Source organism: Pristis pectinata, chromosome 6, assembly GCF_009764475.1.
Source record: "Pristis pectinata isolate sPriPec2 chromosome 6, sPriPec2.1.pri, whole genome shotgun sequence".
Taxonomy (NCBI): domain Eukaryota; kingdom Metazoa; phylum Chordata; class Chondrichthyes; order Rhinopristiformes; family Pristidae; genus Pristis; species Pristis pectinata.
This window is the reverse complement of record NC_067410.1, coordinates 99,020,502-99,048,416: the sequence shown is the minus strand read 5'-3', so window position 1 is coordinate 99,048,416 and position 27,915 is coordinate 99,020,502. Positions and strand designations below refer to the sequence as shown.

The following is a 27,915-nucleotide window of genomic DNA, read 5'->3' as shown; positions in this document are numbered from 1 at the left end:
GCCCAGTACTTTCTGCAAACCATCCGTTGAGGAAGGTGCAAGGATTTGAGCAAGAGTTTTGGCAGCGGGCCATACAGAAGCAGACAAAGTACAAGGAAATGCTTTCTTAGACGATGCTTCCAGGGTCGTAACCAAGCTATAAAGCTTTGTTTATTTGCACGAAGCTGTGTGTTTCATTCTGGCTCTCCTTTTTTCTTTTGATCTCACGCCATCTCACTTGCTTAAATTAACTTTCTCTGGCTACACAGGCCATCAAAATGGCAACCAAAGCAGGTTTGTGTTAATTGAAAGATGGTTAAAAAGAGGACAACTTTAATACTAGATTATTGACATACCACTTGGTCTGCTAAATATTGTGTTTCTCTCATGAAATGCTGCTTTTCTCCTCTGCTCTGTTTAAAATTGAGTTTTAATACTGAGGCAATGTGCTAACACTAACATGTTATAATACTTGAGAATGCTTTAGCAGATGTTAAATATACTTCATAAATGTCCTTCACATTATACGATGGCATTGTTTTGCTTTTGGCATTAAGTGTGCTCAAAACTATCTCCCATGGGAAAATGAATGTGACTACCTTAAGTGGTGGCTCAATAATTGAATTGAATTCTTGAGTCTTTAATCAAAGTTGACAGAACATATCCATAACTCTCCTAAATTCCTTATGAACTATGTGGCATGACCTGCTGTCAGAATGGACTGAGGATTTACATTGGTCTCAACAGCTTGTTGTGCTTGGATAACCTTGCAAACCATTTGTGGAGTTTAATCATTTCATTAAATTAAAGGAAAATTCATTGAATTTGTTTCAATAGATGTGAGGAGAGGTGGTTAGTCTTGAAACTCTTGGTTCCTCCTGGTATCAAAGCTATGCTTGAATATAGACATTATTTTCACAAGCTGTGCTTTAATTTTTCATATTTGCACAACAAAGAACTGAAGCCCATTTCTGTACATAAATAAGTAACAAAGGTTGATCGTGGTACAGAAATTACCTCCTCAATGCTGATGAGCTTAGCTAGTTTTGCCTGTGGTGATACTAGTTATTTAGATTTGATGAGGCTGAATCACCTTTGCTAACTCACTTGTGAAAATGTCATCATTTTATTGCAGTTCGGTGATGGAATTTTATGATAGAAGATACTGTGAAGCAATTTATGTAAATGTCGCATTTAAGCAAGATTTGCGTCTTAATGCAGCATTTAAATTGCTTGGAAGGGGGCATAAACGAAGCATTTCCAGGTTCATTTGAGGGGTTTGCAGGGTGAGCAGGCCTATGAAACCGAAAGGTGATGCATGAAGCAAACTTCTTTAGTTCAGATGTTTCCTACATTGAATTTGTTGTTACCTACAGGTTAGTTGTATTGTGATTTGTCATATGGATAGGAGTTGATCACTCTGTCCCCTGAATAAAGCAGTTTTTCAAGTAGGGGAAAATCAAAAAAACTGCAGAGACAGGAAATCTAAAAGAAAAACAGAAAATGCTGCAAATAGTCAGCAGGTCAGGCTGCTTCTGTGGGAAGAGAAGCAGGGCTAACATTTCAGGGAGAAGGTTAAAGCATTAACTCTGTTTCTCTTCCCACAGACGCAGCCTGACCTGCTGAGTATTTGCAGTATTTTCTGGTTTAATTCTTGTTTAATTCTGGTTTAGTTCTGGTTTAATCTGTTTTAATTAATTCTTCAGCAATATAAAAGTAATTGGCAGATTGCAGTTTCAAGTGCAGAATTTTGATGGAGCTGTAGCAGGAGTTCAAGAAATGATTTTATAGATCTGAGGCTATTTAAGATCATAAGATTTAGGAGCAGAATTAGGCCATTCAGCCCATCGAGTCTGCTCCACCATTCAATCATGGCTGATTTTTTTTCAACCCCATTCTCCTGCCATCTCCCAGTAACCCTTAACTTCCTTACCAATCAAGAACCTATCAATCTCTGCCTTAAATACAGCCAATGACTTGTTGCCACAGAGGGCTGTGGAGGCTGAATTCCACAGATACACACCCTGGGGCTGAAGAAAGTCCTCTGTGTCTCAGTTTTAAAGGGATGGCCCTTTATTCTGAGGCTGTGCCCTCAGATACTAGACCCTCCTACTAATGGAAAGATCCTCTCCATGTCCACTCTATGCAGGCCTTTTAGTATCTGGTAGGTTTCAATGAGATTCCTACCACCCCACCCCACCCCCAATTAAAATTTGGAATGTGGTTTGTTGTATGGCTCCAGCTCCTTCTGCCTGTGTCTTTCTGTTGGAGGCCAGTTACATAATCACTTGTCTGATAAGATGTACTGCTCACAAGAGTGATGGGATTGTGGATCCTTTGCAGCAGAGGTACTTCTTTTGTAAGGCAGCTGAGCACAGGTATTTTTTTTACTGTTATCCTGCAAGGCCACTCATCTCAACTTAAGCCTTTAGTTTTTCTTTGACCCTTTTTTTTTCCTTTGACCCTTTTTTTCCTGAAGTCTTGAGCTGCAAATCTGATCACCTCATTATAGGAAGGATGTGGATGCTTTAGAGAGGGTGCAGAGGAGATTTACCAGGATATTGCCTGGATTGGAGAGCATGTCTTATGAGGATAGTTTGAGTGAGCTAGGGCTTTTCTCTTTGGTGTTACGGACTCAGTGAAAGTCCCTTTAAGATAGAGAGTGTGTGTGTATGCGTGTGTGCGGCGTGCTTACGTCAATAGAAGATAAAGGACGTAATGACGTGGTTGAAGGAGTTAGAAGAAGAAGAAGGAGAGAGAGAGAGAAGGGAGAGAGACACCAGCCTGCTTCTTTTCTCTATCGATGGATGAGAAACAATAACTGTGTTTGCCACTGAAATCCATGTATGGAAGTTGGAAGTAATCCGGTGGAGTTCACTTTGTTGCTGACCTGTAGAAGGAAACAGGTATTTGTGTGTGGACGACCACGGTTCGGATGCTTTTCGGGGTGAGGAAATCACTACCGAGTAAACACTGGAGTGTCGTTTGGGGTCCATCGTGGAACATTTGGATTTCGTATGTACTCTCTCGATGTTTTTCTACATCTACATCTTATCTTCAGACAACGGTGGTTGTTGAAGAAGCCCTTGCTCATGTTTCACCTTATGGCTTGCAGAACTGAACTTTAAGAACCATTCTGGAACTGGGAGTTTTGGACTTTGTCACACACACACACACGACGAGTTTAATTTTGGGGTTAACGTTCGAGGTTTAACATTTTTGAATTCTAACATACTAACATTTTTACTTTTATTTTACGTATTATCATAAGTAGTGATTAATAAAATAGTTTTTAACACTGAATCATGCTCAGTGTGTTTCTTTTGTTGCTGGTTTGTGACAAAATTGGGGGCTCGTCCAGGATAGTTCCCAAGGTTAACGAGATTCATTCGGGATTCAATCCAAAGATTTTTGAGGGAGGTCTGATAAATTCTTTTTAATTGGCTTGTGTGTGTGGAAACCAGCAGCAATGGATATTAAGGCACTTTTGGAGTCGCCAACCCAAAAGGGATTGGAGGTGGCGAAAAAGGATGATTTGATAAAGATTGCTACAAGGCTAAACCTTACAGAAGTAAAGCAGTCTATGAGAAAGGCAGATATTCAGAGACTGATAGCTGGCCATTATGTGGAAAAGAAGGTGTTTGAGAAGGAAGTATTAAAACAGTTTCCTGGCAGTGAAATAGTAATTTCTGAGGCACAGGTGCAGCTGGCAAGGATAGAGGCTGAACGAGAGCAAAATAAATTAGAAGCTGAACGAGAGCAAAAGAAATTAGAGGCCGAACGAGAACAAACCCAGTTAAAGATAGAGGCCGAACGAGAACAAAAGAAATTAGAAGCTGAACGAGAGCAAAAGAAATTAGAGGCCGAACAAAAGATAACTCAGATGAAGATAGAGGCTGATCTAGCAATGAAGCAGATGGAATTGAAGAGGATGGAGCTGGATAGTGAGGAGAAGGAGAAACAGAGGCAGCATGAGTTACAAATGAAGCGTAGGAGTTCGGAATCTGATTCTGATGATGGTTTTTCAGCCAGCAGGGAGGTTCGATTAGTCCCTCCTTTTGAGGAAGATCAGGTTGATCAGTATTTCCAACATTTTGAAAAGGTTGCTGTGAGTTCAAACTGGCCAAGGAAAGGATGGGCTCTTATGGTACAGAGTGTGATTAAAGGTAAAGCTCAAAAAGCTTATTCTGCTTTGTCTGCTGAGGATGCAGCTGATTATACCAAGGTAAAACAAGCTATTTTGAAGGCCTATGAATTGGTCCCTGAGGCTTATAGACAAAAATTCAGAGACTTGAGGAAATCTGCAGATCAGACTTATATGGAATTTGCCAATGGAAAGAGAATATGTTTTGAACGATGGTGCCTGGCTAAAAATGTAGATGGGGATTATGATAAATTGACAGAATTGATACTAGTGGAAGACTTTAAAAGATGTGTTCCAGCTGAATTAACAACATATTTAAATGAAAAGGCAGTGGAAACTTTACAGGAAACTGCTAGGTTGGCAGATGATTATGCTTTAACCCATAAATCCAAATGGGAACAACCTAAAACCTTTCAAAAGAGTTACAAGGACAATCCAGGTAAACCAGAGATTAAATTGGGAGGTAATCAAAAAGGAAAAGATGAAAAGAAGCCAGGGCTGGAGAAAGCTGTTGAGCGTACTTGTTATTACTGTAAGAAACCTGGCCATGCGATATCTAATTGTGCCCTTTTGAAGAAAAAGAAGGAAGCTGTGCCCAATGCTTGCTTTCAGGCAATTAAAAATCAAGAAGGTTTAGGAGATGCTGTTAAAGACCAGTCCTTGCAAGAGGGAAAAGCGGAAAAGTTGGAGGAGGTGAGAAAAGAATTCCGTTCGTATGTATCAGAGGGTTTTGTTTCACTGAATGATGAGTCACCCCAGGTGCCAGTGAAAATTCTTAGAGATACTGGGGCTAGTCAATCTCTCTTGCTGGACAGTGTTTTAAATTTTGGTGAAGAAAGTGACACTGGTGAAGTAAATCTAGTACGAGGCGTTACAGGTGAGACCATGTCTGTCCCTTTTCACAGGGTGATTTTAAAGTCAAAGTTCGTAGAAGGACCAGTCGAGATAGGAATAAGACCTAGTTTGCCAGTGGAAGGAGTTTCTTTGTTATTGGGAAATGACCTTGCAGATGGAGAAATTGTTCCTGTGGTACGGTCAACGACCAAACCAAGGATTGATGAGTCTGAGAATGATTCAGATGTTTACCCATCATGTGCAGTGACTCGAGCTAGAGCTAGAGAATTAGCCAAGACAGACAGTCCGATGCAGTCTGATGTGGTTCCTTGTGACAGTCCTAAACAGGAAGAAAATTATGATGCCTTATCTGAGACTTTTCTGTCTTCACTGGAGGATCAACATCCTTATAGTGAGCCTGAATTTAAAGATTTGTCTTTGTCGAGGAAGGATTTTATGGTGGAACAGACAAAGGACCCTGAGTTGACAGAATTGAAAGAAAAAGCACTCTCGTGAGGAGATTGAAAAAGTGCCAATTGGATACTATGTCAAAAATGGAGTGTTAATGAGGAAATGGAGACCTCCTCATGTTCCTATTACTGAGGAATGGGAAGTTATTCATCAGGTTGTTGTTCCAAAAGTTTATAGGGATGAGATTTTAAACCTGACCCACAGTATGCCTTTGGGTGGTCATTTTGGTGTGAATAAAAACTGTAGGGAAGATCTTGAAACAATTCTATTGGCCTGGTTTGAGAAAAGATGTGGTGATGTTTTGTCGAACCTGCCACACATGTCAGATGGTAGGTAAACCAAATCAAAAACCCCCTGTGGCTCCTTTGAAGCCAATTCCTGCTTTTGGGGAGCCCTTTTCGAAGGTGATTGTGGACTGTGTTGGTCCATTACCAAAGTCTAAGACTGGAAATCAGTATTTGTTAACCATCATGTGTGCCACTTCTAGATTTCCAGAGGCAATACCCCTTAGAAATATTAAGGCCAAGATGGTGTCAAAGGCTCTTGTAAAATTTTTTACCTTGTTTGGTTTGCCAAAAGAAATCCAATCTGATCAAGGTAGTAATTTTATGTCAAAAATTTTTCAACAAATAGTCTATGAGCTGGGAGCAAAGCAGATTGTATCATCTGCATATCACCCAGAATCTCAAGGAGCTCTGGAGAGATTTCATTCTACTCTCAAAAATATGCTGAAGACTTATTGCTTTGAAAACACCAAGGATTGGGACGAAGGTATCCATTTACTTTTGTTTGCCGTTAGAGAATCGATCCAGGAGTCAATAGGATTTAGTCCGTTTGAGCTTGTATTTGGACATAGGGTGAGAGGACCTTTGGAGTTGTTAAGAGAGCAATGGGTTAATGAGGAAGTTCACTTGAGTCTGTTGGACTATGTCCAAAAATTTAAAACTCGGTTGGAGAGGGTCTGCCAGCTAGCGAGAGAGAATTTGCAAACAAGCCAGATAAGAATGAAGACATATTTTGATAGACGTGCTCGGCCTAGGACATTCGCAGTGGGGCAAAAGGTGTTGGTATTTTTCCCTAGCCAAAATAATCCCTTGCAATCTCGTTTTTCTGGACCCTATGTTATTGAATCTCGAGTGACTGATCTAACATATATAATCAAAACACCAGATAGACGCAAGAAAACACAACTCTGTCATGTAAACATGCTAAAACCTTATTATGAGAGGGATTCAGTTGTGGCCTTGGTGGATGGTGTAAAGGTTGTTTCTAGAATGCCTGATGTTGATGTTGAGGAAGGCCAATTTAGACCAAATATTGTTCCATCGAAACTAAAAAACCAAAATATCCTGGAGAACCTTGAAACGAAGTTGGACCATTTACAAGTTTCACAAAAACAACAGATGAGAGAATTAATTTTAAAATTTAAAAATCTGTTCCCAGATGTTCCAAACAGAACATCGATAATTACCCATGATGTTGATGTTGGGGATGCAAAACCAATCAAACAACACCCATATCGAATGAATGTGGAAAAAGGTAAACTTGTTGATCAGGAAATAAAATACATGTTGGAAAATGATATTATTAGACATTCTACTTCAAATTGGAGTTCGCCTTGTGTTATTGTACCTAAACCTGATGGAACTGTTAGATTTTGCACAGATTACAGGAAAGTGAATGCTGTAACAAAGTCAGATGCTTACCCTATTCCTAGGGTGGATGATTGCATAGACAGAGTGGGAAAGGCAAAATTTCTTACAAAGATTGACCTATTAAAAGGGTACTGGTGTGTTCCATTAACAGATAGAGGAAGGGAAATTTCAGCCTTTGTAACCCCTTCTGGATTGTATGAATACAATGTTTTACCATTTGGAATGAAAAATGCTCCTGCAACATTTCAAAGAATGATTAATTCAGTGATTCATGGGTTAAAACATACAGGTGCCTACATTGACGACTTAGTGACTGGGAATGATACATGGGAGGATCACATCTCTGCGTTAGAAAGGTTGTTTGAAAGACTTTCCAAGGCTAACCTTACAGTTAACTTGGCTAAAAGTGAATTTGGCCATGCCACTGTGACGTATCTTGGTTATGTTGTAGGTCAAGGCAAGCAAACTTGGCTAAAAGTGAATTTGGCCATGCCACTGTGACGTATCTTGGTTATGTTGTAGGTCAAGGCAAGCAAAAGTTCAAGCAATATCTGAGTTCCCTATTCCCACAGGTACGAGGACTGTTAGAAGATTTTTGGGAATGGTTGGATATTATCGAAAATTTTGTAAAAATTTTGCTGATATTGCTCTTCCCCTAACTAATCTTCTGAAGAAGGGAGTAAAGTTTGTTTGGACAGATTCTTGTCAAGAAGCATTTGAGAAGCTGAAAGCCATTTTATGCTACCATCCTGTGCTCAAAACACCTGACTTTGAAAAGCCATTTCATTAGCAGTAGATGCCAGTGATGAAGCTGCAGGAGCTGTGTTGTTGCAGAAGGGTGACCTTGATGATATTGACCATCCTGTAGCTTACTTTTCAAAGAAATTTAATGAGCATCAAAAGAATTATTCCACCATAGAGAAAGAATTACTGTCGCTTGTTTTAGCCTTGCAACATTTCAGTGTATATGTTTGCACCGCTCAGAAACCATTGACTGTGTATACAGATCATAACCCATTGGTGTTTCTGAGCCGAGTCAAAAACAAGAACAGAAGGCTGTTAAGCTGGAGTTTAATTTTGCAAGAGTTTGATCTCATGATAACTCACATTAAAGGCAAAGATAATGTGATTGCTGATTGTCTTTCTCGATGTTAAATGGGAAACATGTATCTGTACTAATCTGATAGTCTGTAGTTGTGTAGCATGATAATCATTAACATTACTAACTGTATGCGCGGTTAAATTTTTCTTGGGGAAAATTTTTTTTAGGTGGGAGGTGTTACGGACTCAGTGAAAGTCCCTTTAAGATAGAGAGTGTGTGTGTATGCGTGTGTGGGGCGTGCTTACGTCAATAGAAGATAAAGGACGTAATGACGTGGTTGAAGAAGTTAGAAGAAGGAGAGAGAGAGAGAAGGGAGAGAGACACCAGCCTGCTTCTTTTCTCTATCGATGGATGAGAAACAATAACTGTGTTTGCCACTGAAATCCATGTATGGAAGTTGGAAGTAATCCGGTGGAGTTCACTTTGTTGCTGACCTGTAGAAGGAAACAGGTATTTGTGTGTGGACGCCCACGGTTCGGATGCTTTTCGGGGTGAAGAAGTCACTACCGAGTAAACACTGGAGTGTCGTTTGGGGTCCATCGTGGAACATTTGGATTTCGTATGTACTCTCTCGATGTTTTTCTACATCTACATCTTATCTTCAGACAACGGTGGTTGTTGAAGAAGCCCTTGCTCATGTTTCACCTTATGGCTTGCAGAACTGAACTTTAAGAACCATTCTGGAACTGGGAGTTTTGGACTTTGTCACACACACACACGACGAGTTTAATTTTGGGGTTGACGTTCGAGGTTTAACATTTTTGAATTCTAACATACTAACATTTTTACTTTTATTTTACGTATTATCATAAGTAGTGATTAATAAAATAGTTTTTAACACTGAATCATGCTCAGTGTGTTTCTTTTGTTGCTGGTTTGTGACATTGGAGAGAAGGAGGATGAGAGGTGACTTGATGGAAGTGTACAAGATGATTAAGGGGCATAGATTGAGTGGACAGTCAGAGACTTTTTCCCAAGGCGACAATGGCTAACATGAGGGGACATAATTTTAAGGTGATTGGAGGAAGGTATAAGGAAGATGTCAGAGGTAAGTTTTTTTACACAGAGACTGGTGGGTACGTGGAACGCACTGCCAGCGGAGGTTGTGGGGGCAGATACATTAGGGACGCTTAAGGGACTCTTAGATAGACACATGAATGATAGAGAAGTGGGGAGCTATGTGGGAGGGAAGGGTTAGATGGATCTTAGAGCAAGGTAAAATGTCGGCACAACATTGTGGGCCGAAGAGCCTGTACTGTGCTGTAGTGTTCTATGTTCTATAGGGACTGAGTTGTTCTGCTTTTTTGCATAAATGAAATAATTCGATTCAGATTCCAATGAAACTTTATATTGGTAAATTAAATTGATTTAAATAATTGTTTTATTATTGTCACGTGCACCAAGGTACAGTGAAAAAAACTTTGTTTTGCATGCCATCCATACAGATCATTTCATCATATCAGTGCATTGAGGTAGTACAAGGGAAAACAATAACTGAATGCAGAATAAAGTGTTACAGTTACAGAGAAAGTGCAGTGCAGGCAGACAAAAAGGTGCAAGGCCATAGCAAGGTAGATTGTGAGGTCAAGAGTCCATCTTAATCGTACAAGAGGTCTGTTCAATAGTCTTAACACAGTAGGATAGAAGCTGTCCTTGAGCCTGGTGGTATGTGCTTTCAGGCTTTTGTATCTTCTACCTGATGGGAGTGGGGAGAAGAGAGAATGTTCAGGTGGGTGGGGTCTTTGATTATGCTGGCTGCTTCACCGAGGCAGCAAGAAGTGTAGACAGAGTCTGTGGAGGAGAGGCTGGTTTCCGTTTTTTTTCACAATTTCACAACTCTCTGCAGTTTCTTGCGGCAAATTGTACTGAATACAATTGGGAATTCCATGTTCACAGTGCTGTCATTGAAAGTTTATTTAGTAGCTCTCTGCACTCGCTAATTTTAGATCTTTCTGAATGCAAAACAGTATAGTTGTACTCAGCATTGAGACCCTGTGCTGTTTTATTACATTTGCAGCAGTTTCTCCAGCACAATCCTCCCACAGATTGCATAATATTCATATTCATAAATGAATGCATGTTGAAAGTAAAAGATGTTTCCAAATCTGAAGTATGGGGCACTCTTGTTGCACCTTTTAAAGACTCCCGGTGCCTTTTAGAGGCTCCCAGTCACATGTTGTAATTCAGCCAGTAGGATAAGTTGCAGCAGGGTTGTTGAAGTTGACCATTTGGTCACATTTTCTGCTCCTTCCCTGCTGATAAATGCTAACACTGCACCACTACAGGTAAGTTCAGGAACTGACTCTGCAACTCCATCTTAATCAGCTCTGAGGCACAATGCAGCAGCAGGAGCACATGAATATACTTCACTGGTATCATTCTAGTTTGCTGTGCTTTGTTATTGCTTATCATGTTGAAAAACGTCAGCACTAGGAACAAATTACACTCACGAGTATAATGCTTTTGTTACTGAGTGCTGTCAGCAGGAGGTGTAGCACACATTATGGAGAATATAAAATTATTTCTTCTTGGATTCAATACGTACATATATCTCATTGGTCGAGGACTATTTGCATGCTGATAACTTTCCTTGTGGCTTTATTATTGATCTCCACACTGCAATTTCATCACCAAACTGCATTGCAAGCCAATGTGTCTTAATTATAATGAAGTGCTTCTTACTGACCGACATCTGTGAACAGATCCCAATGTTTGTGGACTAAAGTAGTATAAATGCATTGAGTTTGTAGTAAAAATAATTGAACCACAAGATAAACTAACTCAAGTGCTGGTTTACCAGAGTTATGACAGTGCCACTATAAAAGCAGTCTACCCGTGTTGTGCTGAGGGCTGAGGTGTTGTATAGTTTGTTAGTTGAAATTAGGAGCTTGTACTTGCAGAACAAAGAGTATGAGCTGTAGTCTTTTAGGGGTTAATATGTGCGTAGTATTCGCTTGACATGCAATATCAGGGAGTGATCTAATCAAAGTGTTTGAGAAACCATTTCTTCTGGTGGGGAATCCAGAACTAGAGGCATAATCTTAAAATAATATCTTGGTCTTTTAAAAGTAAAATTGCATTTTAGTTCTTTTCAAAAAGGGTGTTAGGAATCTCTCTAACCACAGGATACGGGAGATACTGGGTCAGTTGAAGCGTTCAAAGCTGGTGTTCGTAGTTAAAAGTAAAAAGGGCCACAGAACAATAGTGAGTAAATGGGCTTGAGGTACTGATCAACCTTGATGTAATTGAATGGTGGAACAGGTTGAATGGTCTATTCCTTCTGCAAGCTCTTAATTTACACCCCTGGATTTGTCCCACAAACGTCTTAATGGTTTTGAGTCTGGGAAAGAGACTGAAGTGTTTTGTCTTTGCAATAGAAGTACTACATGCACTTGCTCAAAGTAGTGTGTCAATTGCAGATTGAATCTTAAACACATTTATTATGGTAGTACTGATATATACTATGCATTTACAACTGCAAGTTATTTTTCCCTTTGTGCTTGACAGATCATAAGCACACCACAGCGACTGAGCAACACTGGAAGTGTTCTGATTGGAAGTCCTTACACCCCCACACCAACTATGGTTACCCAGAGTCACATAACAGACCCTTCTGGATGGGTTGCAGGGTAAGCTTCCACCTTCTAACACACATGCTGCAATGTGAAAAAGACTGTTTCTCGGATTTCCTGAGTTAATGGTTGGATGTGAAACATTTTTTTCCAGTTACATGCCTTTACACGACACTGAGTTTCTGATCTGCTCGGCCAAAGTGTTTTGATATTAAAGTGAGTGTGCTGGTACTTGAGGTGTTGGGCATGGGGATAGTTGAGGTGTTGGTCAGAAAGGAAGGCACTTGGTGGAGCATGCAAGTATCTGAAGTTCATTAATCACAAGGTGGAAATCACCAAGAAAAATATTTTATTATTGTTATTATTGTGGATGCACTTGAGTGTTTTGGAAAATTTCTGATGCACTTAACACAGAATTTCTTATCGTAAGATTGTTCTCCCCATCCCTGACCTCCTCCAAAGCCAAATCTTCACTGGAAAGCAAATACTCCTAGAGCAGTGTTGTCCAATTGAAATTGCTGACGGGCCACATAATTGTTTGCGACGAGTATGTTTTACCAGCTGCAATGTTTTTCGTGTGATATGGGTAAATGTGTTTCCCATGTATCTATTTACATGATAAATCTCTGCCTCCTTTCATTAGTCAAAGAAACGCAATGATCATCAGAATAAGCCAAATGGTCAAAGCACACTTGCTGGAAGAAAATGAGGATTGAAGACATACAGTATGCTCAAAGACTATCTGCTATCCATTTATTATTTACTCATCCAGACTGCAGTTAAGCAGTGTATATTGACAATGTGAGATGAAATAAATTGGGAAACTGTTCACAAGATTAATTCCTGGGATTTTCTGTGTGAAAGGATTGAGGAGGGGACCTATTTTCTCTATGTTTAGAAGAAAGGGGGGTGATTTCATTGAAGCATATAAAATTCTTCAGAGGGATTGTCAAGGTGAATCCTAAGAGGCTGTTTCCCATGGCTGAAGACACTAGAATCTGAGATCATACCGTTAAGAAGGGAGGTCAGCTTTCAGGGCTGAGATGAGAAACCTCTTCACTTATGGGATTTAAGGTTTTATGAATACTCTAATCCCAGAACCAACGAGTGTGCAAGGCCTGGAATAAACACACACCGTGAGGAAAATGGAAATAAAGCAATAAAGTGGTGATGAGGTAGCAGATCGGCCATCACCATTTGAACGTTCGAGCAGGTTTGAGGGGCTGTGTGCTCTGCTCCTTTTTCTTATGTTCTTATGGGAGGAGGCTTGTGTGAAGCATAAACATTTGTATGTTGGTGAATGTGTTGAACTGTAAAATTCTATATATCCACAACTGGATTCCCAACTAGCTGCATGTGGCTGATGTGTGAGGGAATAGAGTCTGAGAATGCAGTCCCAAAGATCAGCATGACTTCGGCACCCTGGGCTAGATTTTGGAATCATTCTAAATCACACAACTATTGCAAGTTTGACATCAACAATCTTGCACCATTCTCCAAAGAGCAGTTTAAACAAATGAGCAGCAATGCAACACTTCAAGTGAGAAATCTACTTCCCATGCAGCTTATACCAGAAAAGATATCTTAAGGAAGGAGTCTTAAAATGCATCAGTTCTGGGAACTCAAAGCTGTCTTGACTGAGATAAATATTCTGTCAGTGATATATAACGAGATAAAATCAAAACGTGTACAAGATTGTAAACTTCCACTCATGGCCTGGATTGGACAAGGGCATTGCTTCTGGTTTCAGAAACTTGGTTCTCCATGTAGAAGTAGTTTGATAAAGAAGTTGCCAATTATTCTTTGTTCCTTGTTAACAGGTGGGTGTCTACTTATCCAATAATATGGTTTTTGGTTTGTGCTGACACAGGCATTAGGAGAGGTTCATTGGCTCTACCGCTGAGGAATTAGCCAGTTTCGTATTATTGGTTACTAGTATTGGTCTGAGGTACAGTGAAAAACTTGACTTGCATACCGTTCATACAGATCAATTCATTACACAGTGCATTGAGGTAGTATAGGGTTAAACAATAACAGAATACAGAGTAAAGTGTCAGAGCTACAGGGAAGTGCATTGCAAGTAGACAATAAGGTGCAAGGTCATAACAAGGTAGATTGAGAGGTCAAGAGTCCATCTTATAACTGAACCATTCAGTAGTCTTATAACAGCGGGATAGAAGTTGTCCTTGAGCCTGGTGGTATGTGTCCTCAGGCTCCTGTATCTTCTGTCTGATGGGAGAGGGGAGAAGAGAGAATGTCCAGGGTGGGTGGGGTCTTTGATTATGCTGGCTGCTTCACCGAGACAGCGAGAGGTTTAGACAGAGTCCATGCAGGGGAGGCTGGTTTCCATGATGTACTGGGCTGTGTCCACAACTCTCTGCAGTTTCTTGTGGTCCTGGGCAGAGCAGTTGCCATACCGAGCTGTGATGCATCCAGATAGGATGCTTTCTATGGTGTATCGATAAAAGTTGGTGAGTGTCAAAGGGGACATTCCAAATTTCTTTAGCTTCCTAAAGAAGTAGAGGCGCTGGTGAGCTTTCTTGGCCATGGCGTCTACGTGATTGGACCAGGACAGGCTATTGGTGATGTTCACTCCTAGGGACTTGAGGCTCTCAACTCTCTCGACCTCAGCACCATTGATGTAGACAAGTGCACGTGCACCGCCCCCACTTCCTGAAGTCAATGACCAGCTCTTTTATTTTGCTGACACTGGGGGAGAGGTTGTTATTATTGCCACCATGTCACTAAGCTCTCTATCTCCTTCCTTTACTCTGACTCGTCGTTATTTGAGAAATGGCCCACTACAGTGGTATCATCTGCGAACTTGTAGATGGAGTTTGAGCAGAATCTGGCCACACAGTCATGAGTACATAGGGAGTAGAGTAGAGGGCTGAGGATGCAGCTTTGTGGGACATTATGCTGGGATTCTTGTAACCCAATAAAGTCCAACAATTTCAAGGTGTGACTTGTTCATCATGAGCCAGTGGTACAACAAACACTGTTAATATTTGTTCTTTGAATAAGTGCAACCTTATTTCATAATAGAATTGTCTCTTGTACCACAAGCAGTAACAGTTCCTTCTATCACCTGAAACATATGTCAACATAACATTAAATTAGTTTTTTGGTGGCAGAGTAGAGGTTTGGCAGTAATTACAACTTGGTACACCACTTAAGAACTCTTTTTCATCTCATCCTGCAAGGCATAACATGTTCAACATTTAAAGCTATGAGAACAGCAAGTTTTAAAAAAAAAAGAAAGTACAAGTTAATTTTAAATCTATGTTCTGCGCTGGTTGCATTGAAAAGTCTGCAAAAGTTCTCCCTGTGGAGGAGCAGGGTGTCATTGACAACAGCTTTTAGATTTTTCAGTTCTAGATGTGTATCTGCCAACTCTTCATTTAGGCAGTTTCATGAAGGAATTGTCAGCAAGTGCTCTGAACTCCACTGCATTATAATTTCAAATTTTGAGCACGTCCCTTTCCCTAATTACAATACAGTCCACAAGCACCTGACCACACCATACCATTGCAGTAGTTTGACTTACTGGGAATATTTGCACACAGCAAAATTATGTTATTGTTGAGAATGTTTTAAAAGCAGATTGTACTTAATTTGTGATGTAGACATTACACAAAGGAAAACAGTAGTTTGCCTTTTGGTGCATCACTAAGTTCAGGTTGCAATCATTTGTTAAGTTTGACTTGCACTTACTGTGAAGCATTCTGATCTCTAAATGTCAAGATTCCATGTTTAGATGAAGCTGATAATATGTGTATCTATGATCTCATCATTATTGATGAATCGCTTTGAATATGACTGCCTTTTGCTTTTAAGTATAGGATGTGTTTGCATTATATACTTACTGGTTCTTGAATGTTTCTTTCTTTTGGATTGCTTTTATATATTAATTAGCAGTTGTAACTGCAATTCAAATTTTTACAAAACAGAAATGATCAGAAATATATTCACAACTGTCTTCATTAATTTACTTGATTTGATGCAAGTAAATACACTGTCTGGTATGATTTTTGACATGAAAAAGACCTAGGTTTGAATTTCTAATCTATATGTAACTGTGGATTTTATTTGCTGAGGGCACTGCAGGTGCAATATGAAAGTTGGTTAGAATTCTTTCTTCTGATTATTATCCAGTCATGTGCATGGTTTTTAATGTCTTTCTTTATCTTTATTAGTCACATGTGCATCGAAACACACAGTGAAATGCATCTTTTGCGTAGAATGTTCTGCGGGCAGCCCGCAAGTGTCACCACGCTTCCGGCACCAACATAGCATGCCCACAACTTCCTAACCCGTACGTCTTTGGAATGTGGGAGGAAACCAGAGTACCCGGAGGAAACCCATGCAGACATGGGGAGAACGTGTGTGACTATTGGATGAGAATGGGACTCTCTTTGCCATGTGGTTTCCATGATCAAAAAGTCCAGAGATGGCCACCACCCATCTTCTCCCATGAAGATAGGATAGTGGAGTTTGCAAGCACTGCTGGAAATAAACTAGCATGAGTCACTTTCAGCAAGATGGGAAAACCTGGACTTGATTGTTTTTTATTATTAAGCCGCATCTTCTAATCTGATGTTCATAGTTAATTATTAGAATCATGTATGATTGTACAGAAAAGACCTGACTGGCTTAAACATTTCTGCTGTCCAGTAGCTGGAGAGTAGAAGGTATGCTTTCCGTGCAGTGTTGCTCAAAAGTGGGCTGCCTCACAGAAGCTTTAATGATTGCAGAATCCATAGTAGTTTATTTTTAATTAAAGGAAAAAAAACATTTGAAATGGTAAAATTTTAGATGGTCTGGGGACAGGTCAGTGGGATGGAACAGGTGAGGTTTTTCTGAGAACAGGATACAATGGCTTCATTCTGAGCTGTCATATTCAGTGATTCTAATAATTGTTCTTCACCATTTTTGTTGTGTTGGTCTTCAAAGCCAGAGCTGCTGCAGCTTTAATAATCTTGCTTCTGACTCATGTTTGATGTCACTCAATCTACACATCGCCTAATTGGGCTTGGTGCAGGTGTTGAATTCAAAAGGTACAAAATATTCCTTTCCACAGCACTGATGTTCCTGATTTTGGTCTCACAGTTCTCTGTCTCACGTGCACACACAAATGCATAAACCTATTCAAGCCTAGTGCTTCGATAACTGCTATTTTTAGGAGCTTGGCTTGTGGTCTGTGCAATAATTTGCTGTTGTATTTCATTCTTGGCAATGCCACGGGGAGGCATTGAGCTGGAACTGGAGACATAAAGTGTATAGCTGAGTGAACTTGGAGGTGTCTGATGCATTTGTCGAGTCCCTGGGATAGCTCATTTATTCACATTTTTAGATAGGAATGGCATTGGGAAGGAAGATGAACTGAAACGGGCAATGATGATAGATTTTAGCTTTCTGATTCACTTTGCGCATTGAGTATTCCTTGCTAAAATGTTAGGCTGTCTTGTGTCAGCTATAATTATTAGCAGCACTCTTCCCTCTTAGCTAGATGGTTGTGAATTTAGGTGCCAACTTGAGAACAAAAATCTAATGGACACATCTGTGCAGTGCTGTGGGTATGCTGCACTGTGGGACGTGCCACATTTCAGACAAAACTTTAAATTATGTCAGTTGGCATAAAAGATCCCAGGGATGTATTTCACAGATGACACAGTAAAATTATTCCCAGTTTCCTGTCCAATACTTACTCTTTATAAAAACACAAAATATTTCATCATTATGACTTTACTGTTTGCAGTATATAAATTGGCAGCCATGTTTCCAAAATCACTACACCAGCTATATTTAGTACATTCTTGGTATTAATAACTTAGGACATTTGTAAGATTGTGATATTAGAAATGGAGGCTTTCTTTCTTTAATTAGTGGATAAGAGAAAGGCTTTTTGGTTGATTGTATTGGCTTTCATTACCTCTACTCACTCACTCTAACCTCTGCAGCTCTCCCCTTTTCTCCCACCACTCCCTTGAATTTGCAGCACTCCATTCACAAAGGCAAAACCCAAATCTGTTGACAAGTGCAGTGCTGTTGTTTGGCAAGCTGACCTCTAGCTACCAGAGGCTGAACACCAGCTCCCTGACATCACCTCATATCACCCTTTAGACCATGACCCCCACCCAAGAACACCAGACCATTGTTTCCCACACAGTCACTTATGTGCATAATGTGTTGTAAATGCTGAGGGTGTGGGGCATGCACGGCAGGCCAGTGTACAAAAAGAATAAGAATAACTAAGCCAACACGATGAGGAGCAGAAATAGCCAGTGCTGATACAGACAGACAGAAAGGGTGATCTACCTAAAGCTGGAGAATTCAATATGGAGTCTAGAAGGCTGCAATGTGTCAGATGGAAGGCGAGGTGTTGTTTCTCAAGCTTGGGCTGGGCCTTGTAACAGTACAGCAGGCAACAGACAAAGATTAGTGAAAGTGTGATGATGAATGAAAGTTTTGTTAACATTGCCAATTTCCACCCTGCCCTCACTTTCACTTGTATACCTCCAAGTCCTCTCTTCACTTTCTTGATTTCTCTCTGTTTACAAGGGCAAGGCAAGTGACCAGTATCCACTAGAAGCCCATTGCTCTCACAAAGACTTTGTCCACACTTCCTTCCATCCTGCTTCCTGGAAGGGCTCCATTCCACTCTCCAATTTCTCTGTATCATCTGTTCTGGTGATGACATCTCCTTCACCTGTGATTTAGGGGTGTCTTCTTTTTTGCTCGTCTCTGATTTCTCATCCATCTTTGTTGATACGACTTCCATCTGCACTTTTCCATTTCTTGCACCTCTTCCTTCACCCTCTCAGCCCCCACCGTGAGAAGGGAAAGGGATCCCTCTCCAACAGTGTCCGTCATTTTTGCCGCTACCAACATGATTCCACCACCAGACACCTCTTCCTTTCCCATGTAAATGAAAATCAAAAGAACTGCAGATGCTGAAAATCCGAATCAGAAACAGAAAATACTGGAAAAACTCAGCAGTTCAGGCAGCATCTGTGGAAAGAGAAACAGAGTTAACATTTCGGGTCTGAGACCCTGCCTGATATGTGTATTTCCAGCATTCTCTAACTTCATAGCATAAAATATAATGGTTATAGCACAGAAAGAAGCCATTTGGTTCATTGTGTCCACCCAGGCTCTCTAAGTTTCAGTTTATATTTCAGTGCAGTATTGGCTTGTTTGGAGTTTGAATGCTATCATAGACCTGTTGGGCACAGTGCTTCTACGTACATGGAATTGGCTGCAACCTGAGGGACGGTGGGGAAATAATTTGCCTTTATAATAGTGATCATGAAGCTATTGGAGTGGTGTAAAAACCCATCTGATTCACTAGCATCCTTCAGGAAAGAAAATCTGCCATCCTTAACTAACCCACCGAATCCCTCCCCACCCCTATACCCAATGTGGATGACGCTAAACAGTGTCTTCGGTTTGGAGGCAAATAGAGATGAACAATAAATCCTAGGATTGCCAGAACATCCATATCCGATGAACAAATACACATAAAAGAGGAGCTTTAATGGGTATGTAATACTCTGTAGTGTTATTTTTTTTCTTTAGGGAAATAAGGCAATAAGGAAAAGAGAACACATTAAAAGTTGGCAAAAACTTTTCTCCTTCGTTATATGTATGATTATAAGATTTAGAAAGCAGGAAACTGGGGTTAGATCATTCTTATGTGTAACCAGCATTTGCACAGGTGCCAAGAAGCAAATAACTAATTATGTTCCAACATTTACATTAATTGCAAGGTGCAAAAACTTCTGACTTTGCCCCAATAATGTGCCAACATTATTATCAGTATTTCCAAATTTCAGACAGAGCAAATGGGCAAGGAAAAGAGCTGAGAAAAAGTAGTACTCTGTCCCTTAGTTTTAACGGAACTGATTGATTAGGCTAGGGAGTTAAAACTAGGAGAAAACAAAGAGCAGATGCTATTCTTAGGATCCTGTGCTTGCTCTTCACTCTCATTGGAAGCTACCTAAAAGCTTGCAATAAACCAGTTTGATGAATTAGCACTAAATTAAATTCATTTTTCATACTTTTGCAGGAGTGGTCCATTTTTTCTTCTTCATCTGAACAAATAATATAAGACTTTTTAATTCCCCAAACTAGCAATGTATAAAATCCATTTAATTTATTTCTGAAAGCTCTCTGGATACTAGGATAACCTGTATATGAATATGTTAATATCATGGAAGCTAGAAGTGCTTATCTGCTGCAATATAAAAAGCCTGGTGAAGCCTCTACTATTTTTAGCATACAATGGAGTATTTCAGGCTATTTTTAAATATTCTACTATGAAAGCTATCCCTTATTCCTTACATTTCGAATCGGCTTTCTCTTCCTTGCAGGAGCAGAAAACGTACTCATGAATTTATTGAATCTGATTTTTCAGACAAGTAAGTACATATTAGCATTTTAAATGTTCACCCTCTTATGATTTCACCATATTATATTATGTAATTTTGGGGGGGAGGAAGCAATAACTCATGCATGATGGCGCCTTGTCAATTGTGATTTATTTTCTGTGACTAAAAATAGCTTTTCCTTCAGAGGGCTGTAACCTTGTTGCACATCAATGCTAGTGTATCTGTCAAGGAACAAGTCTCTGGAGAATAGAGCATCTGCACTCTTCCATCGCGCAGGCTCTGCTCGCTTTCATTGCAGGGGGTTTTCCTGCAAAATAAACTGCAGTGCCCAGATAAGCTCGGAAAAGGTGTCCGTGTTTAGAATGTCAACCTTTTGAAAGCATTGTATTAGCCATGAATTGTCCATGGTCCTAAATTTAATTATGACATGTATATGCTTGTGTGTGAAAATAATGTATATTCTAATTAATGTGTAGAATTAAATATTATGCTAGCAATTGCTGACATAGCTCTTCGTGCTTTTAAAAATAAATATCTAATTGGCTTACCATGTTATTGTACTTATTGTCATATTTTAATTTGTGTATAGCATATAAACCCAAGTTAAGGAATGTCGTGTTTAACAAGGCGACAGTAGCTCTTTTGACATAACATTTTCACTTAAATCATTGAACAGGTAGTCTTCCTTCAACATGTAATTTAGTACATAAGGGGTACAGGAGTAGGCCATTTGGCCCTGCAAGTTTGACTGTCTTTAAAACATGTACCTACCTTCTCTTTCAATGCCCCCAATGATTTAGCCTCCACAACTCTCTGGGGTAGAGTATTTCTGAGGTTCACCATCCTCTGGGAAAGCAAGTACCTGTGCACCTCAGTTTTAAGTGATCATTCCTAACTTTGTAACTATGTGCCCTGGTTCGAGATTTTCCCACTCGTGGAAACGTCTCAACATCTACCCTGTTATCGATCTTGCATGTTTCTGTGAGATCATCCCTCATTCTTCCAAACCCCAAAGAATGTGCATCTAATTTTTCTAACCACTTGTGATAGGACAACCCCTTAGTCCCAGGAATTAGTCTAGTATCTCTCTTTTGGACTGCCTCCAATGCTGCCATCTCCTATCTTAGATAAGGGGACGAAAACTGTGCACATGACACTAGGTGTGGCCTCGCCAATACCCTGTACATTTGTAACACGTTTTTCCTATTTCTAAACTCCAACCCTTTTTCAATAAAGGCCAATATTTAATTTTTATTTGTAACCATTTGCTGCACCTGCCTCCTAACTTCCTGCAATTCATGTACAAGATCACCTTGATTCCTCTACACTTTAATAAAAGCAGAAAGCTCTGGAAATACTCAGCAGCTCAGGCTGCGTTTGTGGGAAGATAAACAGGAAATGGTAGGGGGTGGGTAGTGTTTCGGATGGAAGACCCTGCATCAGAACTGGGAAGAGAGAAGTTCGCTGACCTGCAGGGAGGGTGCGGGGAGGAGGGTGTCTCTGATGGGTTAAAACTGAGATGACCACAGGGATAAGCTGTAAACAAGGTTATCTGGTCAATGAGTGAGTGGGAGCCGTTGGGGAGTGAGAGCATAAACAAAAGAATGCAGGAGTGGTGAAATGCAGAGCAGGAAGACGTGCCCAACAGGTCAGGCTGAGCATGACCTCCACTTCCTGAGAGAAAATAGAAAACAAAGGAGAAAAAAAAACAAGCTGAGCCAATATCTGAAACATCCCTATTTGCCATAAAAACTATTTTGGTGTAACATGATGAATTGCAGCTTAAGACCTCATTGACTAATGAAACTGATGTTACACTTAGTGCTTTAAGGCTGGAAATAAAGTTTATCTGTTTTAATTTTGTCTTTTTGCTTTTCTTCTCTGTTACATTCATACCTCTCCTGAGACGCCTTTATAGCTCATGCAATTGTTTTGTCTTCCTTGCATGTGAACTCCAATGATGTTGCTGGGTTTCATTTCCCTTAGCAGTATACTTTGGTTTCAGCCAATAATAAGTTTCATTATCCATCTATTTTTGCCTCGATGAATGGTCGCCGAAATTAAAACACAAAATGAGCTGTCTTTAGCCAGTCACCGTTTTTGCCTGACTAATGTCTTTCCTTCTGTGGATAGAATCCTATTAAGCATTAATATCTGTGAAGCTGAAGTCCTACTTCATTATGACGACACAGTTGATGCCCTGAGGGGTTGTACTCTGCAGGTACCATGTTATTATTGGCAATCCAGCAAACCCTTTGGGGCATTAACAATACAATTAAGATTTCACTGTTCTTTCTATTAATGCTAATAACACACAGGTTCACTTTATTTTCCCTTGGAAACTAATCACATTTCCGACTGCTTTTTTTTAAGGAAATGTTTTCCTTTTTTTTAAGAACGACGTCAAATGCTACCAAGCGTATTTTGTCTCCTGAGCCTCTTAATACTGGGCATCACCAGTTCTTTTGGAGTGTTTCATTCATTAGTTTAATCTGTTATACGGTAAGCTAGCCAGAACAAAGTGCCTTTGGCAGCTGAATGGTTCTACTTGCCACCAAGCATCTACTGCAGTCCATGTAATTTGCTATGCAGGGATTTACGACTGGATCTGTTTCACCAGAATAAACTAATTTCTTCATTAAGGGAGCTGCCTCTGTTTATAGATACTGCCCTATTTTGTTGTACCCAATAATGCCAGAATCTTGAAATTTGATTGTATTGCCTTTTCTGGGGCAGTGGGTTCGTGTGTTCATATTTTAATGAAAAATTCAAAAAAAAATTAACAGTTATCCACTCAAGTGATTTTATCCATGCTTTGTGAACTTTTTTTTCATCAGTTTCTTCATTCCTGGTGACAATTTTTTTTCCCTAGCTGCACTGCACTTCTTGTGATCTTGTGATATTGGAGAGCATGTAATCTGTGGCAATGGGATCCAATTATTAAAATTCACATTATGTGATAAAGGGTTGCTAGCAAGGCCAGCATTTATTGGCAATCCTTAATTTCCCATCGGAAGCTGATGATGTGTTGCCTTCTTGAACTGTCGCAGGCTGTACCGTGAAGGTATTCCAGTTAAGGAGATCCTGGATTTTGATCAACATATTGGCAACGTGTTTCAGAGTCAGAATTGTCCTGTGACTTGGAGGGGGACTTGCTGGGGGTATTTCTCCTAACTTGTCCTTCTTGGTTGTAGTACAGACCTGGGGAGAAAATGTCACCCAGTAAAAACTTCATATTCAAAATCAGAGCACTGAGTGCATCATGGGCTGCTTTTGCAGAATCTGCAATGGAGCTTTTAAATAATAACCCAAAGCACTGGAAATATTCAGCTTGTCAGGCAGCATCTGTGGAGAGAAAAACAGATCAATGATCCATGTTTCAGGTCAATGACCTTTCATCTGTTCTGATGAATGGTCATTAATCTGATACTTTAACTCTCTTTCTCCACAGGTGCTGCCTGACCTGCTGAGTGTTTCCATCGTTTTCTGTTTTCATTTCAGTTTCCCAGCCTCTGTTATTAATTTTTGATGACTGTAATGGAGCTTGCATGAATATCATGCCAAACATAGTTGTGACTACATTAATTTACTTTTGCTTGAGTGATCTTCAGATAACCTATTTACATAGGCTTGCCATTTTACATTGTTTTTTTTCCAATCACTTTTTATAAGTGCCAAGTGATGTGACTTCACTTAAATCTCTTTTTGCATTGTAACTTAATAGTTGGCACTGTCATACAACTATACATACTTTAGTATTCATCTTGCATATAAATTAAGGTTATCTGTTGTATATTATGTAATTGGTATTGCATATAGAATAAGACAGTTTTGTATGAGTTGAAAATGGATTTTCATGATGATTCTAATATGTTTTATCACAACATTTACAATTTTAAAAGTTTATTTTAACAACATGTCTATTCTAGACAAAAGGAACAGTTATTTGAACAACAAACAGCAGGGATAGAAATCACAATTTGGTTTAATATGCTAAGTTTTGGATCAATCCTCATTGGAGCATTTTGGTGTGATGACATTTTTCAATAATTTTAATCCATTGTACAGGCTCATGTATGTACAAAATATTGACTTATATTTTATTTATCTGTTTGAGAAAATAGGATGAAATTTCTGACAAAGGAATAGTAAAATTTATGGGTAAAGATGTTCATGTGTTGCAGATCAGGGGGGAGGTTGAAACATCTTTATAGCAAAGGTAAATGTTTTCATATTACTTAAAGTTCAGAACCATTTCCATCTATGAAGTCAGCATATTGATTATTTAGCCTTGTGTCAAAGTGAAGGCAAAGCCATTGACAGCCTCAAAGTGAAAGCTTGTGTATGTTCAGTGACTCTGTTCAGAAAAGTTTCTCGAACAACAAAATAGAATGCAGAGCAGAATGTAGTTAATGTTCTTATTGGTTCTTTGGGACAGCCCAAGATAGAACAGTAAATACTTGTTCCCAATTATGGTATTTTATCTGTCAGTAGTTTTTTGGAGATTCAGGTTTTGGCTTCAAGTGCTAAATCAGCTCTTATTTTAATTGGCAATCTGTATGGTGTAAAATTATGTTTCTTAAATGTCATCAGGACGGAAAATAACCAGAGACCTCATTCCACATTAACTTCAGACTACTTGTTATTCTGCATTTGGTGCTCTAAAGTAGTTGCCAACCTTCCTTGAAGAAAAATCAGGTGTATATAAGGTTAGGCTGCCTTTGCAGCCAAAGGTCTTTTATTGTGCATATAATGATGGACAATGCAATCTGCTTTCTCACCATTTAAGATTAACAAAAGAAAATTAACTAATCGCACCCCCATATGCTGTTACAACAAAAGTAGATCTGTTTCTCTTGTGGGAAACCACGTGGGAGTAAGGCTCATTATAAATTGTGAGCCATGACGCAAATTACTGTCAGTTTGTTCGTTCCATTTTGTCTGTGAAGTACGTTGGCGCATTTGCTTGCAACCTGATGTGCATAAATAAAGAACTTCTTGGTACCAAGAAGGGAACAAATCAATGCACTTTAACTGTTTGTTTATGTCAATGCACACATTTATTTTTATTTCATACATACCAACTGTGGCAGCTGCTGCTGTTATTTAATAAACATTTGTTCATAATTGGTTTAGCTTCCTTCAGAAATGTAAGTGGATGGTAAATATGTCACAGTGGTTAGAAGGATGGTTGATGGACATTTTAACCATCACGGCATGGTAGCGTAGCAGTTAGCGCGACGCTATTACAGCGCCAACGATCGGGTTCGATTCCCGTCGCTGTCTGTAAGGAGTTTGTACGTTCTCCCGTGTCTGCGTGGGTTTCCTCCACATTGCAAAGACGTATGGGTAGGTTAATATGGGTTTAAAATGGGCAAGCGCAGACTCATTGGCCGGAAGGGCCTGTCACCACGCTGTAAATAAAATTTAAAAAAAAAATAAAATGAAATATAAATGAATAAATAAATATCATTTCTTGTATGTTGTATAATTGATGTGCATCATGCATACAATAAGGTGAAAAATAAACTGCTAGAAAGTCTCAGTGGGTCAAGGGGTGATCGACATTTCGGGTCGAGAACTTGCATCAGGACTGAGAGTGTAGAGGGAAGACCCCTTGTATGTAGAAGTGAAAGGGAGGGGTGAGACAGGCTGGTAGCTGGAACCAGATGAGGGGGGAAGAGGGGGATTGATGGGCAGATAGAGCCATGTGGGGGTGTTGAGACAGAGGCTGGTAGGTGATGGGCAGGAACAGATGAGGAAGGGATAATGGGCAGATCGAAAGGTGAACCAAGGGAGAAGAAAACCAGATTAATAGGTGTGTGTGTGGTGGGCAGATGGAACCAGGTAAGGGAGGATAACAAGTCTTGGTTGTGCAGGAGGGGAGGGATCGAAAAGATGAACAAAGAGAAAGAGAATTAGGGTGGAGAGGTGGGAGTGGAAAAGAACACAGTGTGGACTACCTGAAATTGGAAAACTCAGTGCCATTGAGTTGTAGGCTTCCCAAGTCGAGTACAATGTTATTTATCTAGTTTGCATTTGGCCTCACTGTCGCAGTGGAGAAGGCGAGGACAGACAGGACGGTGTGGGAATGGGAAGTGGAGTTGAAATGACGACGCAACTGGAATTCAAGATGTCCGTTGCAGACAGAGTGCTAGTGTTCTGCAAAATTGTTGTTTGCTCACAACCGATGGAAAGGAGGGCACATGCATACAATAAAGCAGTTTTGTGCAAATTCAAAAGAAATGTCAGCAATTATTCTACTGTGCTCTATCACAACTTCTTCCAATTTTAGAAAATTTGACAAAACCTTGAAAGCCAAGATACATTGGCAGAAGGCAGGCTGGTGACGTGTATTTTACTGTAGACAAGAGGTAATGCAATTTAAAGGGAGAAAACTTGCTTTTATGTAATGTCTTTTACATTCTCTGATCGTATCATATGCTTTAGAACCAAATAATTAATCTTGAGGAGCTGTTAATGTTGTTTTGCCTCAAATGCACGGGGCAATTTCCTCACTGCAGGGTTCCAAAAACACAGCATGTGAAGTATGATCAGCTAATCTGGTTTGGGTTGAGTTGATTAGGTGAACAGCAGGTAAAGCTAGAATAGTAGCAAGAGATTTTTTATTTCTGTCTGAGCGGAACTTCAGTTTGCTATCTACTCTGAAGGATGGCACCTTTGACAATGTGGCATGCCCTCAGCATTCACTGAAACTAGGAATTAATTTGTAATTCAGCTGAAATATATATGGAGGCTTATTGAAAGGCTAAGAATTGCAAATTCATTTTCCCTTGAAAGAGCAGAATTGTGTTTTCAGCATTACAAATCATGTGAGATAGTGAGACTTTTTAACTTCACCCATGTGCTTTCTCAGTTGCATACACAAAATAAACCTGAAGAGTCAATGTAAGCAAAGTATAAAACTTGCTGTTATTTTTCTTTCAGTAAAAGAAGCAAGAAAGGGGAAAAGAATGGGAAGGGCCTAAGGCACTTTTCAATGAAAGTGTGTGAGAAGGTGCAGCGGAAAGGAACGACTTCTTACAATGAGGTGGCTGATGAGTTGGTGGCTGAGTTCAGCAATTCCAATAACCATATGTCGTCAGATTCTGTAAGTGGATAGTGCTTCACACTGCGTCAATCTATTATGAGAAGTTCCACTAACCTCTCATTTGACAATTCTTAAGTAAAACCTAATAACTGATGATTGGTTTATTATTGTTACGTGTACCAAGATACAGTAAGAAGCTTTTGTTTGCATGCCATCCAAACAGATCATTCCATACATAAGTACATCAAGGTAGTACAAAAGGTAAACAATAACAGAATGGAGAGTATAGAGTAATACAGCACGGAAACAGACCCCTTGGCCCAACTGGTCCATACCGGCCACACCATCCTCCCTGCTAGTCCCAGTTGCCTGCGTTCGGCCCATCACTCCAAGCCCCTCCCCTCCATGTACCTATCCAAATGCCTCCTAAATGTTGCAATAATGCTTGCCTCAACCACTTCCTCTGGCAGCTCACTCCAGGTACTCACTACCCTCTGTAAAGAAGTTTAAGGTCTCTTTTAAATCTTTTGAGTCTTTCAAAACTTTTAAATCTCTCCCCTCTTACCTTGTATCTGTGCCCTCTAGTTTTGGACTCCCCAACCTTGGGGAAAAGACTATGACCGTCCACCTTATCCATACCCCTTGTGATTTTTATAAATTTCTGAGGTCATCCCTCATTCTCCTACTCTCCAAGGAATAAAGATCCAGCATGGCCAG

The 27,915-nt window shown here is 39.9% G+C and overlaps 1 protein-coding gene across 7 annotated transcripts in view; it reads left to right on the top strand.

The window, feature by feature from the left end:
* The window catches only part of LOC127572100 (transcription factor Dp-2-like), a 166,789-nt gene that overhangs the window by 108,057 nt on the left and 30,817 nt on the right, over positions 1-27,915 (top strand). For 6 of the 7 annotated variants that reach the window (XM_052018980.1, XM_052018979.1, XM_052018984.1 and 3 more), the window contains 3 exons: positions 11,693-11,814; positions 20,130-20,177; positions 27,096-27,258. In XM_052018980.1, coding sequence (XP_051874940.1) covers positions 11,693-11,814; positions 20,130-20,177; positions 27,096-27,258 — 333 coding nt within the window. The remainder of the gene's footprint in view (positions 1-11,692; positions 11,815-20,129; positions 20,178-27,095; positions 27,259-27,915) is intronic. The other variant, XM_052018982.1, reaches the window with a different exon arrangement.